The sequence below is a fragment of the Littorina saxatilis genome, linkage group LG1 (genome assembly GCF_037325665.1).
Source record: "Littorina saxatilis isolate snail1 linkage group LG1, US_GU_Lsax_2.0, whole genome shotgun sequence".
Lineage (NCBI taxonomy): Eukaryota > Metazoa > Mollusca > Gastropoda > Littorinimorpha > Littorinidae > Littorina > Littorina saxatilis.
Genome location: NC_090245.1, coordinates 50827852 through 50844696, shown reverse-complemented (window position 1 = coordinate 50844696; position 16845 = coordinate 50827852). Strand labels below are relative to the sequence as shown.

Here is a 16845-nt window from a genome sequence, read left to right as displayed (position 1 = left end):
AATTTGACATGAGAGTTCCTGGGTATGATATCCTCAGACGTGTTTTTCATTTTTTTGATGCATGTCTTTGATGACGTCATATCCGGCTTTTCGTGAAAGTTGAGGCGGCACTGTCACGCCCTCATTTTTCAACCAAATTGGTTGAAATTTTGGTCAAGTAATCTTCGACGAAGCCCGGACTTCGGTATTGCATTTCAGCTTGGGGGCTTAAAAATTAATTAATGACTTTGGTCATTAAAAATCTGAAAATTGTAAAAAAAATATTTTTTTATAAAACGATCCAAATTTACGTTCATCTTATTCTCCATCATTTGCTGATTCCAAAAACATATAAATATATTATATTTGGATTAACAACAAGCTCTGAAAATTAAATATATAAAAATTATTATCAAAATGTTTTTTTCGAAATCAATTTAAAAACACTTTCATCTTATTTCTTGTCGGTTCCTGATTCCAAAAACATATAGATATGATATGTTTGGATTAAAAACACGCTCAGAAAGTTAAAACGAAGAGAGGTACAGAAAAGCGTGCTATCCTTCTCAGCGCAACGAATACCCCGCTCTTCTTGTCAATTCCACTGGCACTGCCTTTGCCACGGGCGGTGGAGTGACGATGCTACGAGTATACGGTCTTGCTGCGTTGCGTTGCGTTCAGTTTCATTCTGTGAGTTCGACAGCTACTTGACTAAATGTTGTATTTTCGCCTTACGCGACTTGTTTTATTGTGTATTTTTCATTTGCTTGTCCCGACGCTTACCGGCACGGTTGGCCTAGTGGTAAGGCGTCCGCCCCGTGATCCGGCGGGAGGTCGTGGGTTCGAACCCCGGCCGGGTCATACCTAAGACTTTAAAATTGGCAATCTAGTGGCTGCTCCGCCTGGCGTCTGGCATTCTGGGGTTAGTCAGCTAGGACTGGTTGGTCCGGTGTCAGAATAATGTGACTGGGTGAGACATGAAGCCTGTGCTGCGACTTCTGTCTTGTGTGTGGCGCACGTTATATGTCAAAGCAGCACCGCCCTGATATGGCCCTTCGTGGTCGGCTGGGCGTTAAGCAAACAAACAAACAAACAAACAACTTGAATCCCGACGCTTGTTCCTTGTCCCAGTACTAACTGCTCCATCCACATCTGAAATTCGTTTTGCTGCCAGACTTGTCGATTTTACAGACATTCCAGGGAGGGATATCAGGCCGATGTGGTGGGCTATCCTCTGAAGATGACACCTTGTCCACTTCATTATTTTACATTTTTATTTTCATTAAAAAAAAATCGATATGCCCTTTTTCTCATATGCTGTCACATATTGTTGTTCAAAGTTTTGGAACTTAACCAGTCAACTTGACTATCTCAAATAATCTATTTCAGTTGAGAAATGAAACATGTACTGAATCCCATGTAACATAAAAGTGTGTCCCGTCGTGACTATTTGAAAAAAAAGTCGCGTAAGGCGAAAATACAATATTTAGTCAAGTAGCTGTCGAACTCACAGAATGAAACTGAACGCAACGCAACGCAGCAAGACCGTATACTCGTAGCATCGTCACTCCACCGCCCGTGGCAAAGGCAGTGCACGTGGAATTGACAAGAAGAGCGGGGAATTCGTTGCGCTGAGAAGGATAGCACGCTTTTCTGTACCTCTCTTCGTTTTACCTTTCTGAGCGTGTTTTTAATCCAAACATATCATATCTATATATTTTTGGAATCAGGAACCAACAAGGAATAAGATGAAAGTGTTTTTAAATTGATTTCGAAAAAAAAAATTTGATAATAATTTTTATATATTTAATTTTCAGAGCTTGTTTTTAATCCGAATATAACATATTTATATGTTTTTGGAATCAGCAAATGATGGAGAATAAGATAAACGTAAATTTGGATCGTTTTATAAATTTTTTTTTGTTTTACAATTTTCAGATTTTTAATGACCAAAGTCATTAATTAATTTTTAAGCCACCAAGCTGAAATGCAATACCGAACCCCGGGCTTCGTTGAAGAGTACTTGACCAAAATTTCAACCAATTTGGTTGAAAAATGAGGGCGTGACAGTGCCGCCTCAACTTTCACGAAAAGCCGGATATGACGTCATCAAAGACATTTATCAAAAAAATGAAAAAGACGTTCGGGGATTTCATACCCAGGAACTCTCATGTCAAATTTCATAAAGATCGGTCCAGTAGTTTAGTCTGAATCGCTCTACACACACACACACACACACACACACACACACGCACGCACATACACCACGACCCTCGTTTCGATTCCCCCTCGATGTTAAAATATTTAGTCAAAACTTGACTAAATATAAAAAGACGCTTGGTCTTTAAGTTTCTACCACGATGAACATAGCTACAAGATTTGGAATAATAATTGGAGCTTTTGTGTGTGTGTGTGTGTGTGTGTGTGTGTGTGTGTGTGTGTGTGTGTGTGTGTGTGTGTGTGTGTGTGTGTGTGTGTGTGTGTGTGTGTGTGTGTGTGTGTTCACCGTTGATTCATCCCGAATAATGATATACCGACAACTGGGAGATGATGGCAACATGTATACATTTTACATGGCAGCTGCGCAGCAATCTAGGTATTGGCCAGAACAAATTGACCGACTAAATTAATATGAATGAAATTACTAATGAAAACTTTCTTTCTTTTTTTCTTTCTTTTGCGTTCATGGGCTGAACTCCAACGTACACTCGTGTTTTTTGCACGAGTGGATTTTTAAGTGTATGATCGTTTTTTCCCCTCCATTAAGGCAGCCATACGCCGCTTTCGGTGGATGCATGCTGGGTATTTTCGTGTTTCTATAACTCACCGAACTCTTGACATGGATTACAGGATCTTCTCCGTGCGCACTTGGTCTTGTGCTTGCGTGTACACACGAAGGGGGAAAAGGCACTAGCAGGTCTGCACATACGTTGACACGGGAGATCGGAACAATCTCCATCCTTAACCCACCAGGCGCGGGAGGACGGCGTCTTATCCATTAGGCCACTGTACCCGTCACAGATGATAACATAAACGCTTGTTTTTAAGGCTGGAGTCTATCCCTGAGAAGGAGAAGTAAAGTTAAATTTGGTACCTCGCCCAAATGACCTTTCCAAAAGAAAAAGGCTGGACAGCATATCCAGAGAAATGATTGAAAATCGTATTTTTAGTTTTAATTTTATTATTCAGTGGTAATTCTTGCCCAAAAGTCCAATACTCCATTTTCGAGTTTCATACACTGTCCTATACAAAAGCGCTTAACGCTCCGCCTTTCTTTTTATTTCTCTCCTTCGTAATCCTTGAACTTACACAAACACGTATAATTGTCGGTTTTATTTCCTTTTTCTCAGGGGTAAAGTAGAAGCATGTTTTCTGTCAAAATATGCTGGGGGAAGGGGTAGTGGAAGCACCACAGTTAAACATTCAGCGCATTGAGCGGTATTCGTATATTTACTGTGGTCAAAGGGACATTTTCTGTTTAAGTATAAAGGAGAGCTTGACATGTCCGAATGTATTAATATGCGTGACATTTTATTAATATCCTGCGTTTCAAAAGAGCACATCGACTGACGCTTTTTTGGGCGACAAGATTGGTGGCACACCTACCTAGATGTTGTAGTAGGGACTTTGAAAAAGGATATGGGTTATTCTGCAGAGCTGTGTACCAGGGGAAGCCATGTTTCGAAGTTGACATTTCTTTACTTAACTGTGCCATTTTATACAGTATACAAATTGATTTCAATAATAAATACTGGTTCCATACTCATCCTTGGCCGTCATGGGAAGAATTAGAAATATTTGCACCTTTTGTTGATCTACGTTCGGTAAATGACAAGGGTTTCAAAGTACGTTGACTTCGTAACATGGAAAGCTTCGAACACAATTGAAAAACAAAAAAAGACAAAAAGATATAGTATGTTTTATGTTGCATGTCTGTATCATTATCTAAATGGAGCATTACTGAAAAAAGTAAAGAGAACACATTTTAGTTGCCATTTAAAATACGTTATAACCTTTTAAAGGACTGAAAATGCATGTCACAAAATGGTACCCAGCTCTGGAGAATAACCTATATATGTAGCGTGCAGTAAAGTTACTGAACCTCTTGTAGCCAAGTTCAAGGTAGCAGGGAGTACTCAAACCAGACTTATGGGCATAACAACCACCGATTTTGAGCTGAAGTTTACGTGATTGTATAGGTAACTTTTTGCTCAATCCTCGATCTCATGGATGCTGACTTCAGGAAAAAGCAAGAAAAACTTCCTTGTTAAGATATGTTTTACACATTTTGGACTTCTAACATATATTCTGGTATATGTAATGTCAACAAAACCGACCTGTTTAAACCCACAAACCGTAGTAATAAGAGCTAGGACGGTGGGCATGAGAACTCTTCATGGCGATTCATTGAATTGTCAATCTTATTATCATGGGTTTGAACTATAAGTGGGAAGCAAAAGGGACCTTTTCTCTTATTTTATCGATCCCAAGCATCTCAGAATCTGGTTACAAAGGATTAAAAAAAAAATCGAAATGACACCGGTTCTCTTTAAAAGTCCCTAATAATTATAAGATCATTGTGAAAACGCCCTCGATCTGGTCGCAAAATAAACATCTGCCATTTTAGATTCCTAACTAGCATTGCAGTCGTCCAGATTAAGATCGTCATACATTTTCAAGTAGGTCTCTGGTATATCCTCTTCAAAAAGTTAAGGACCACGTTTTCAAACGCATGCCATGCAGAAATGACAAGGTTAACTGATATAATTTTTAAATTTTTTTTTATTGAAGAACCGAGGACTCCGCAGAATGGCAGCCAAACTCTGTCAAACATGGCAGCGAAAACAACGCTACAGCAAGTACTTCAGACAACCCTCTAATTTCAAATTCACAACAGTAGTGTTTCTTACAACGAAGAACTGCAAAATCGTATCCCGAGAGCGATCACTACTTAAGCTATCCACTAATCGGTGATGGGATATCCTACGACGTGAGATGATCTATCCCCGGACCACCACAGAGCCCTCATCAAACGATTTCAGTCGTTCTGGAAGAGCGCTATAGATCTGCAAAGCGCTTTCTTCGACGCCTCCAGACTCTAATGCGTCCATCAGCAGGATCCAAGAAGAGGTGGGACCCATATCTGTGAACAAGAACTGAGTCCTACGACGACGTTACCACCTCACATGTTGAGTGCGACAGGCTTGGTCGGCAGCTCGATGGTTGGCAGTAAATGCTGTTTTGCGGACCGGGCGTCTTTCACTGAAGTTGAAAGCGTGTACGCAGTTTAAAACAGTTTGATGACTGACAACAGTGTTGGTGGCAGCTCAAGGTCGATGCCTGCTGCCTTTTTCAGTAACCTTTCTTTGCTGCATGACCTTCATTTGGATGAGACGATCCTGCATTGCTGTGGTGACTGTAGGCCGACCATAACATTGTCGTAACTGGACTGTTTTAATTGCTTGAAGCCATTACTTCCGTTTGATGATGTTGAAGTGAGACACTGCAACACTCGGAACCACCTGCCTGGCAGAAACAACATCGTGTAGCCATCAAACAGCCCTTGCCTTATCCAAGTCGCTCCGTTTTTGTAATAAGGGCATGTTGTTTCATTGCATTATTTTTTTTCAAGTGTGTCATTTTACAAATGCAAGTTGATGAGCACATTTCGTGGCCAGAGCCCTGTTGTGGCACATGCATCATCACTGGTTTTTGCCCTGGCATGTCTTGCACCGATTTCATGTGCCTTTGAAAACAGCCCCCCCTTTTTTAAAGAAAACCTCAATTTGTTCCGCCTGTTAAGAATGACGGTGACACTGCATGCCAAAAATGTTCCTGGAGCACGACTAACTGCCCTTTTGTGAATTCAACAAAATCACGTTTCAATCAAATTGTCAAACCCTTGATTTTTGGCGAATATTTTGAAGATTGTGTACATATCATGACCGGTCCGTAACTTTTTTTTGAAGAGTATACTTCCTCTGAAAATAAACGGAAATCTGGGAAAACAAAATAATATGAGCAAACTGTGTCTTTGTCTAGGCCTGTGCGCATTTATGTTTGTGTCTGAGTGAGGGTTTGTGTCTCTCCTCCGAAAGCGGCGTATGGCTGCCTAAATGGCGGGGTAAAAACGGTCATACACGTAAAATTCCACTCGTGCAAAAACACGAGTGTACGAGGGAGTTTCAGCCCACGAACGCAGAAGAAGAAGAAGAAGGGTTTGTGTCTGTGTGTGTTGTCAAGTATCTGCAAATGAAATTCAACATGTGCTAGTGATTTATTGCATCGAAATGTGTGTGTGTGTGTGTGTGTGTGTGTGTGTGTGTGTGTGTGTGTGTGTTTGTGTGTATGTGTGTCTGTGTGTATGTGTGTGTGTGTGTGAGAGAGAGAGAGAGAGAGAGAGAGAGAGAGAGAGAGAGAGAGAGAGAGAGAGAGAGAGAGAGAGAGAGATTGATCATCATTTGCAGACGACGTTTTGTAAGCGTGCAGACACATGAAGAAGCCACTCAGAAACTGAAATAATGTTCACAGGCACAAAGGTACGGACACATGTTTCTTTGTTATTTTATTACAAAAATTGGAAAAAGGCATGTCGTACAAAAAATAATCATCTACGGTGCATAACATTTTTTACAGTGAAATCGGCAGGCAATATTTTGACACACCAATTTAGAAATTAATATCACTCTCTGTTTTTTTTAGTTGCATAATGAAGGCCATCGTAAATAACAAGAAACGGATCTTGAGAACATTTTCAAAGTCAAACATATTTTTCAAAATTGTGTGATTGTCTTATCTATTTAATGAGACAGACCTGTCTTTCTTACAAAGAAATAACATCAGTTCACACCTTTGTTTAACCAAACAAATATGGGTACAGAAAGATGTGGTGTTCTGGGCAACAGTTTCCACAGCAAAGCAGAGAAAATGGTTTTACAGGATGTTAAGGATGGGTGATGGAAATCAAAGTTTGAAATGACTTTCTTTTTGCTAGCACTTACAAGAGGCTGTTATATCTTCCACTTGCGGTCGTTCATAATTTAGCGGGTTTTTGTTGTTGTTTGATTTCATCTGTGCGTTTTAGGGAAGCAGAATTTTTTCGCTGATTTTATGTTTTAAAAATAGTTTAGTTTGTTTCATTGAATTTGAATTTTGTTTCTCTGGCTTATTTAACGTATTTGAATATTCAATCTGCTGTGACAACAAACATTTTGACGTAAGTAAAAGGTGTCAATATAAAGGTTAAACTAAAGCAAATATGGGAAAACATTGGGTTTTTTTTCTTCTAAGAATGTTCTTATTCGTTATGTACTTGATATCCTGTTCGCTTGACAACTCATACAACATTATGTTCTTCAAAATTAGGAAATCGATCCTTAGGCATTGACCTGTAACTCTACCTGCTTCTTTCTTTCAGCGATTTTTGTTTGTTTGAACAGCCGAGAGACATACTAACATTGAACAGGAAACCGTTTCAGCACAGGTAACATAATATCTTGACAATTTTTTCATGAAACGATTATGAAGAAAAAGACGAAAACAGACATCACAAAATCAACACAACACATTATAACCGATGAACATCATGTACAAATGCAAATGCAACCTACTGAAGCGATATGCAAAACGACAACAATATAAGTATAAGTGCAGCTTAAGCATGCTCATTCAGCAGGATGAGCACGTGCTCTGGCTACAGTGAACCATGTACATCACCAAAGAAAGATAATCACACATGCTGAGTTAAAAAAAAAAAGGGCAACAACTATATATCCTCGACAGGTAGATGCCAGATAGGGGCATGATGGTCATTTAGAAAGGTATGCACTGTCTTCTGTCCGTTTAGAAATATTATGATTGCTATATTTACGTACTTCTACTTTGTTATACTCCATCCCAAAATGAACGCAAACAAGGCAAACTCTGAAGTACTCAAATCAACACTTAGCGCAACCAATGTAAATTCTGAAAGGCGCAAGACTCGATGCTCTGAATGTATTTCAAGTAGCATGTGTGCATACAGTACATACTCAATATTATTAGCATAAAAAAAAGAACCATACAATCATACAAATCATCATCATATTCTGCTGTGAAGTTTACGTCATGACTTACATTTGTTTAAATATGTCGACGAATAAACGGGCGTGTACTTTTCACTCCGGAATTGGCATACCGTCCACCATAACATTATCATCTAAAAAGGGGAGCAATTGCTGCAAAGTTTTGCCAATTTCTAACCATTTTGCGACCAATTTTGTTCAAAGCTACAAACACCTCTTTCAAAAGCGCTCGAATGCTGCACGTATAAATAGTCAGAAAACGTCCAATATGCCATTGTCAAAAGTCATGTTCAACGCAATATTCACTCTACACCCTCGACAACACTTAAACGAAGTTCTCTCCCCTCGTCAGTTTCGAGGAATTGTCAACGTCAGAGTGCTGTTTTATCAGTATAGTACATGTATGGGTGTCGTGTCCACTACTGCTCTTGCTGCTCTGTCATGATGGCGCCGGAGAAAGTGCTGTAGTATCCGTGCACGTGGTTACCGCCTTGGTAGAGCAGCCTGACCCAGACACTGTCGCCGTTTTTCAAATTGACAATGGCGGCGTTACTTCCGCTTCCGTGAGCGTCGTGCGCACCCGAGTACATCCTGGCAACCTCTTTGTCGTTGATGATGATGGCCGTCTCCACTTTCGTGTTGTAGCCGGACAGGATGGTGGCGTAGAAAACATACGTTCCGGGAACTGGTGCGGTGAACTTGCCTGGGAAGTAAAAGGAAGAAATTGAACTACATACATATCAACATTTTTCGGTGGATATTAAATCCCTCCTCATCATTTGGCCTTTCGTTCAGAAGAACAATGAAAGCAACACCTTTCAAAATGATTTAGCCCAATACTCCATGTTGCGTTTATTATTAAATATTGCAAGGCAAAAAAATACGGTAATATCTCAGTTGACAGACCCGATTTATAGAATGAACCATCGTTTTTGAGTGAATTGCTGCGCATCAAAAACAAAACAAAACAAAAGCAAAACAAACAAACAAACAGACGGAAACAGCGAAAAATGTCGCTCATTACGGAAACGTACGTCAGGGTTTTAAAGCGTGTGCCCTGTTTGTAATTGTATTTTCTTCTCAATTTTTGGGTGCTTTAAAAGTTGTTAAACCAGAGCTTTATGTGGACTGGTTTTTTCTCTCCAAACTTTACTCAATTTAGCGTTAAAACAGGTTGGTTCGTTTTCGAGCTGTTCAAATAGAATTGCTGAAGAAATGTATACAAACTAACATGAAAAACACTCATGACAATAAAGATAAAACCGGCTAGCGAATTTGAGTCTTTTCTCTTCTTCGTTTCTTTTCTTGCTTTAAAACCACGAGCTGGCCACTGCTTAATGATTGTATATGTAGCAACAGGAGAATATTTATAAAAGATTACAAAAATATAACACTTACCGGTTTCAGCGTTGTAAGCCTCGCCATTGTTAGTGATTACTGTATCGAAGACAACGGTATCCAGAGGTTTGAGCTCCCTGTTGTAGCTCAGCTTGGCATTGAAGGAAACAGCGGGAAGTGCTTTGGCCAAGGAGCCTGCAAAGAAACACAAAACAACAATGTCAACGTGAACATTTTCACACCAGCTTACCGGTGAACAGGTAATGATATGATTTGATAAATGAATAAATGAGTCAGTGAATAAATAAATGAATGAATGAATGAACCAATCATTCAATCAATCAATACGTACAGTAATAAATAGATAAATAATCAAGTAAATTAATCAATCAATCAATCAATCAATCAATAAATAAATCACAATTTTAAACTGTTTGCGCCTGCTTTTGAAGAGTAAACGCCGTTTATAACAGGTGACAATTACTTCACGCCGTAATGAGTGTTGCGTGCTGTGTTTAGTTCAAGCCAGACTGCCACGTGCCTGATTTCAAGAAATGCCAATAAGTACTTCCCAGAATCAACTTATTACTGTCACATAAAACTGACTACTTTCACTGGACAATATAAACATGGAGAGGGAAAGAATGCTTTAGTTTTTTTTGCTACAGTAATTGGCAATATAGCACGAGTTTGTGGTTACCAGCTTAAATTGAAATTTGACTAATTAATACGAGTTTCTTATTTGAATCAAAGGATTTAAGATGATGCTGCCCATCATTATAGCTGTGTGTATAATAGCGGTACTTTGTGTACCGAGTTTCAATCAGATATAAACTGATAGAATATTGAACCACCTATTTTGAATTGCATAGGAGTTGTAATTATTGACGACGGTCATGGTGTTTGTTAAGGGGTATAGAAATGTATAACTATTGTATAAATGGATCGTTTTGCTCGGCTAAACTCAAACGATTGTTACCACGCTCAGTTATGTGCGTCAGCTGAGGTACTGATTAAGACAATCCCTTTAAACGTCAATAATCTTAGTGCATCATTTTTCTTTAATCGTTTCATCTTTTTCGCTTGCAGTACAGCACGAAAAACGAATCTCAACTTCCTGCATTATCTTATTCAAAACCGGAAATACTGAAGCTTGGGGCAGGACACTTTATACACTCCGTTTTTCAACGGACTATCTGCGCGAAACCACTTTATACTATCCGTTTTTTTAGCGGACTGTCTGTGCGAAATCACTTTACACACTCCGTTTTTCAGCGGACTGTGCTCGAAATGTTAGGAAGGTTTCTGACAACATTGATAATGAAAAAAAAAAGCGCATCTACGGAATTATTTGCTATCGACGCACTGTACATTACAGCACGTGCGGCCGATAAGTGGACTAACAGCAATACTTTTATTTAGCTTCGGAACTATTTTTTCAAAGCATCATAGTGGCGGAAGGTGCAATCCCTGTAACTTCTCGGTGTTTTAATCAGTGATGATCTGAATCCACTTAAACGAGCGACAAGTACGATACGAACTTAGAAAAAATATAACCCTGGTACTACTGTATTTCTCAGCCTTCAAAAAATAGGACAATAACAATCACATCTTGAGGAAAATGCGCACTCAATTAATGCGAAGTATTCCGCGTGTATTTTGACTGGACTCGAAATATGAAATTTGAACAAAGAAAAGAGCAAGGTATTGCTTTTCTTAGTGAATAGAATGGCGTGTTTGTTGAGTGTTCAAGACCTCACAGCAATGATAAAAAAAGGGGGAAGTAATTCTTTGTATGTCCGCTGGCACCGTAATGTACCGCTTTCTGTGGTTTTATGCTGTTTTGGTGTGTTCATTTTCCTGTGTGTTACTCATCCCTTGAATATGGTCCGTATGCAGGAAAATAACTGAGTTTGTTGTTAAACAGTGTGCCTGGGCAGTCTCGATTTGCAGCATGACATAGATTGCTAACATTCTTTATCCTACATATGTGAGAGAGACACCCGTGAGATAATAATCGTTCAAATCACACGTGTGTATATCATGTAAATGAGGTCATGTCAAGCAAGTCTGGCAGGGACCTGTTTTTCCACTGCTTATGATGCCAAAGTCACTGAGACAAACTTCATTGTAGAAACAAAAATTGCGCTCGCTAATTACCCTCGATGAATCTTTAGAACTAACACGTCACGCCACACTTTCAGAGTGACGTTTCTTTGCTTTGACGTAATAGATTGCACGAGGATTTAGAAGAGATCGAGGTTCCAAAACAAGCGTCTTCAATTTAGCTGTCTCGTCTGCAAGACATTTTCAGTAAAATACACGTAAGTACAGTATGTAGGATAAACAGAATACTACATGGCTGGCTGTGTCGTACCAGATTTACACTCGTTGCTTTTTCAAATAGTGAACAGCTCGCTTTCGCTCGCAGTTCAATACTAAAAAAAAAACTCGTGTAAATCTGGTACGACACAGCAAGCCATGTAGTATTCTCTATGTTCTATACAAATGTAAAGGTCTTCTTGCAATGTACTACTACTCTTAACAAAAAAACCCTAAAAGTTATTTTATTTGTGGAAGATTAGAAACTAACGGTTGTTGAGAAAGTAATTTCGTGATTTATTTGTCTGTGTATAATATATTATTTGTTATTAAGATCTGCATTTGAAGCAGCTCTGTGCCTAGAAGGAACGGACATCTTAAAGAAAAGTGTACTTAATTAATTTCAGCTTCACATGCAAGATAGCAGTGAGAATCTAGGCTGAGAAATCTGCATTTAACAAATTTCTCATTCTGTAGATTATGTTTTCCTTGTTAATCCACAACAACGAATGTTTCAACAACGAAAAGCGGACTCGTCTTATTTCTCAGCGTTTGAAGTGCTCTTCTTTACGGACATCAACACTAAAACCGCAATAAGCAAGGAAGGCACAAGCTTCTCGGCTTGCGCAGTGCTGTTGTCTGTCGTCTTCTATTACAAAGAAAAATATAGACCACTGGCGTAGAAAGCACAAAATTAATACAAGTTAATCACTTCTCAGTCTGGACATTTCTTTGCTGACCGCGAAACGATGAAAATAACAAGCATAAAAAGAGTACTTGACTAAACCTGAGATTTTGGTGATGCTTATCTTCACTCAATTAACAAATAAAACAGTTAGTTACGCATGAGAAAAATGAAAATAGATTTCACAACTTACTCTGTTTCTCTTCACTAAATTCACAATACGGACAGTTACGCATGAAAAATAACAGCGCAACCAACTGAGTTTCTCTGTTTTTGTTCACCCAAGTCATAAAAGGGATTGAGATAAGCATGAGAAAGAATTGCAAAACTTCCTGTTCTTCTCAGGAAACGGCGTACTGATCTTTAAAAAGCTGTATGGACGCATGAGAAAGAATAGTGCAATTTATAGTATTTTTCTGGGTTTCTTCACAAAACGGACAGTTACTTATGTGAAACTTACGCAACTTATTGTAATTCTCTACCGGCGGAGTGCTGTTTTTCAAGAAACGCTGAGCGGACGCATGACATGACAAAGAATAGCGCAACTTACTTTATTCCTCAAGGTTTCTTCACTTAATTCACAAGAAGGACAGTGACACATGCGAAACTTACGCAACTTACTTTATTCCTCTAGGTTTCTTCACTTAATTCACAAGAAGGACAGTGACACATGCGGCGAAACTTACGCAACTTACTGTACTTCTCTGCCGGTGGAGTGCTGTTCTTGAGGGACCGGACCATGGCTCGCAGCTCGTACAGCTCGGACACGTAGGTCTCCAGGGCGCCCTTCAGCTCCTGCCTCTGCTGGGACTCCTCTTGCAGCTCCTTCTTCAGCTGGGTCAGCTCACGGACGCACGTGCAGTTGTTGGAGCCGGCCACCCAGGCGTTGTAGGGTTGAGGTTTAGGGGCCAAATCGGGAAGCCTGCTGTGGGCCGAGCTCATGAGCAAGGAGGAGACGACCATTACAAACGTTGAGAGGACCGTGTGTGAAGGCTGCATCATCGTGGAGAATTTGTCTCGCTTCTGTGAAGAATTCCTTGACAAGAAACCGTGAAAGGCTGTGCTTTTCTTTTTTTCTCACTGTGCAGACAGTGTCCTGTGTGTGAGCTTTCTGTGATGAAACTGCAGTGGTTTTTCCTTTATATATGTCCTTCTGTTATCCGCAAAGTTCCTTTTGGTGTTTTCTCGAATGTTTAATATACGGCGAACAAAAAGAAAGCTTTGTAACAGTTTTTGTGTGTAAAACGAAATAGCCTTATGAGGAATTAGAGGCTGTTAAACAGCAACTTTGCGTCGTCTTTAAAACGAATGCGCCGCGCTGGGAAGAAGATCCTGACACTCACAAAGCTGTCGACAGTAACACTTCTCTCTCCCTAGGACAGAAACAAGGCAATCTGCTGGTCACCTTTTGTCTCACGTTTGCTGATCGACTGATGTAGTTTCCGGTAAGGCCGCCGGCTTTTATAAAGAAGCGCCTCCATGCGGACGCATCCTCCCCGGCAAGGGAGACAAACGCGAGGAAGACAGCGCCCAAAAGTGATCCGCCTTGGTCCAAAGTCAACAACATATCTGTCAAAGAGGCAAAGAAGATGTTTAGGAGCTGAAGCATCTTCAAGGAGAAAAACCCTCGTCTTTGGCGCGAACGCCATGTTGTCTTCCTTGACCGTCCTTTTTTCGTGTCATCTTGTCAGTTCGAGTGTGGTTAGTTCTATGTCCTCGGTCACTGCATATCGGAGATGGTCAACGGTGTGCAGTACTTAGCCACAGCAGCCGCCCACAGCTAGATGTGAAGCACACAAAAGAAGTGGACATGGCAGAGATAGAGAGGAGGGTATAACATTCGGACAAGCGAGAAAGCGAAAGAAAGAAAGTGAAAGGGCAGATTAGACTGATCATGACGTAGAACGGTCTTTGAATTGAGACTCTGACATGATGTCTAGGAAGCGCAAAAAAGTTCTTCGGCATTAGTGATGTGACATCTCGTTGTCATTCTTCACTTGGACTCGTTTGTTTCGCATGACTATTCTTCAATCGCTGTTTTAAACGTGTTCGCTGTTTAAGTTCAATTCTCGTGTACATGCTGTATTGATGCGATTATTTTTGTCGCAAGAGAGAAACATTTTTCTATCAAACATGGTACCCAAGACAAAAAGAAACCCCCAAAATCTTACCTTGTCGACCAATCCTTTCAGAGGTTTGCTCAGGTCAATTACACATTGTGGTCACTCCCCTAAACCCTTCAATTTTCCCTGCCTCTCCCATGAAACCGCTTTCTTTTTTTTTTTCTCTTGCCAAAATCCACCGACAGCATGCATGGCAAGGGTGATCTGGCAGCGGATACATTTAATTCCTTGCACTGGTCAAACGGTCAGCCGCTCAGGTGAGCGATTGGAGGAAGTGAGAATGGGAAAACAACCTGAATTACGGATCGGAAATGCAGGTGACAGGGGCGCCAACGCGTTGGATGAGGAGCACATCCCCGAGGAAGTGCAAAATTAGAACAACAAGTGCAAGTAGCATGCTGCACTTGCAATTGGGAGGAGCAAAGGGAAAGAAAGAAATAGAGGAAGAGATAGAGAAAAAGAAAGAGAGAGAGAAGGGGGGGGGGGGGGGGGGGGCGGGGGACCGAGGAGTATTTCGAAAAACCTTTAATGAACATGTTAAAAAAATAAGCCTGGATGACAACGGAAAAGAAGACCTGTGAAATGCCCATGTGAAAACAGAATATGCAATTGTCGGCTTGACAATGAACCCCCCTCCCCCACCTCAGTCTCTTCTCTCTGGTCTGCGCTCTCTCCCTCTCTCCCTCAGGCTCTCTCTTTCTCACTTTCTCTGGTCTGCGCGCGCACTCTCTCTCTCTCTCTCTCTCTCTCTCTCTCTCTGGTCTGCGCGCGCTCTCTTTCTCTGATCTGCGCGCGCTCTCTCTCTCTTGTCTGCGCTCTCTACCTCCCCCCCCCCTCTCTCTCTCTCTCTCTCTCTCTCTCTCTCTCCTCTCTCTCTCTCTCTCTCAGTATAGCTTTTCATGTGGTTTGCGCTTGTTATTAATCGAGTTACCCTCAATGGGCGAGGGCCGGACGAAAAAAAGCATGTATATTTTGCTTATTCTGTTACCCTCGATAAATAAATAAAGTTCAAAGTTCAAAGTTCTCTCTCTCTCTCTCTCTCTCTCTCTCTCTCTCTCTCTCTCTCTCTCTCTCTCTCTCTCTCTCTCTCTCTCTCTCTCTCTCTCTCTCAGTATAGCTTTTCATGTGGTTTGCGCTGACTTGTTGACAACCGACACCCTCGTCATTTATTCCAGCGATGTTTCGCACCACCAAGTAAAACAATCATAGATCTGTCCTTCGTTTACCGTGGGCAATCACTACAAAGATCATCATAAATGGCAAGAGTCCAGTCCAGGGAACGATGTTGTAGAAGAATACAGTGCACCTTCTTAGTTTACTGTTGTCTCCCCCCCCCCCCCCCCGAAAGCAGTGTCATCAGGTTCCCAATTGAGCACCAAAAGTATGCAAACAGGGAATCGCAAGGCGACACCGTTAGGATTACCTCCAATGGCAAGAGACAGCATAACACTGGAAAGACTTCAAGTGCAAATATAGAATGTTTACAAATATCTCGGTTGCACTGTCCATGAAAACATGTTCGCATTTACTGAGGACTGGTGAAAATCTAGCTGTGTTGACAAAAACTGAGGATACTTGGCTGAAAATTGCCCCCAACAAAAGGAAATTGTTACAAAAAAAGAAATGGTTGAAACATGACCTATGTGGACCTTAGGATCTTCGCAGTCCTTCCCGTCTAAACGACTCGGTTCCATCATCTCTGATCTGGCCAGGATTCATTCTGAGATGAAGAGATTGGCCATTAAAAGAGATACATGTAGTTAGAACATAGTATCAATGGAGGAAGAGTAACACCTAAATACAATTACGCGGTGCTGTATAAATGAAGTCACAGTAAGATTCACTTGTCGCTGCACTAAAACAACAATTATGACGGAGAAGAAGCAGGACACACGTTTACTTATCCTTTATTGAGAACATCAGTCAGATGCGCATTCCTTTAGTGCCTCAACCATAAACTCTTTTATCGTGTTATTCGTTTAATCACATAATGTATGAAAACGAATGTGTGCCGTGTATTATTTGATTTCCTGGGGGAAGACCGCCATTTTACGCGTGAATCGTGCATACAAAATGTAAATGACTGTTAACGGTCCTTCCATGAGGAGGGGAATCCGGATGTACGCAGTTCTGTTGTCGCTTCCAATCACGTTGTGTTCATTGTTCTCTGATTTGCGGCTGATTTGCTTGCTTGTAGCCAGCTCCAATTTCATTGGTGAATAATTATCATGCATGAAAACCAAGTTTCGCAGGCGCGAAGCGCCAAGACTTCTAGGGGGGTCGGGGGGCATGCTCCCCCGGAATTTTTTTTTTCAAGGGTGCAATTTGGTGCAAT

General features: G+C 40.8%; 1 protein-coding gene across 2 annotated transcripts; it reads right to left on the bottom strand.

The window, feature by feature from the left end:
- Window positions 1-6527: 6527 nt before the first annotated feature.
- On the bottom strand, window positions 6528-13830 carry LOC138973052 (cerebellin-1-like). Of its 2 annotated transcripts, none has more exons than XM_070345710.1 (3): window positions 13074-13830; window positions 9441-9575; window positions 6528-8745 (listed from the first exon to the last, which is right to left on the bottom strand). In XM_070345710.1, the coding sequence occupies exons 1-3, from the start codon at window positions 13387-13389 to the stop codon at window positions 8462-8464; spliced, it is 735 nt and encodes a 244-aa protein (XP_070201811.1). In that variant the 5' UTR covers window positions 13390-13830; the 3' UTR covers window positions 6528-8461. The 2 variants fall into 2 exon arrangements, with proteins under 2 accessions (XP_070201811.1, XP_070201818.1); XM_070345717.1 differs by having other exon boundaries at window positions 13083-13830.
- Window positions 13831-16845: the final 3015 nt, after the last annotated feature.

Coding starts and splice junctions, on each gene's coding strand:
- LOC138973052 (XM_070345710.1), bottom strand. CDS start 13,389: ATGATGCAGCCTTCACACACGGTCCTCTCAACGTTTGTAATGGTCGTC. Junction 9,576..13,073: donor AGAGAAGTACAGTAAGTTGC/GTAAGTTTCGCC, acceptor GTTTCTTTGCAG/GCTCCTTGGCCAAAGCACTT. Junction 8,746..9,440: donor GGCTTACAACGCTGAAACCG/GTAAGTGTTATA, acceptor TTTACTTCCCAG/GCAAGTTCACCGCACCAGTT.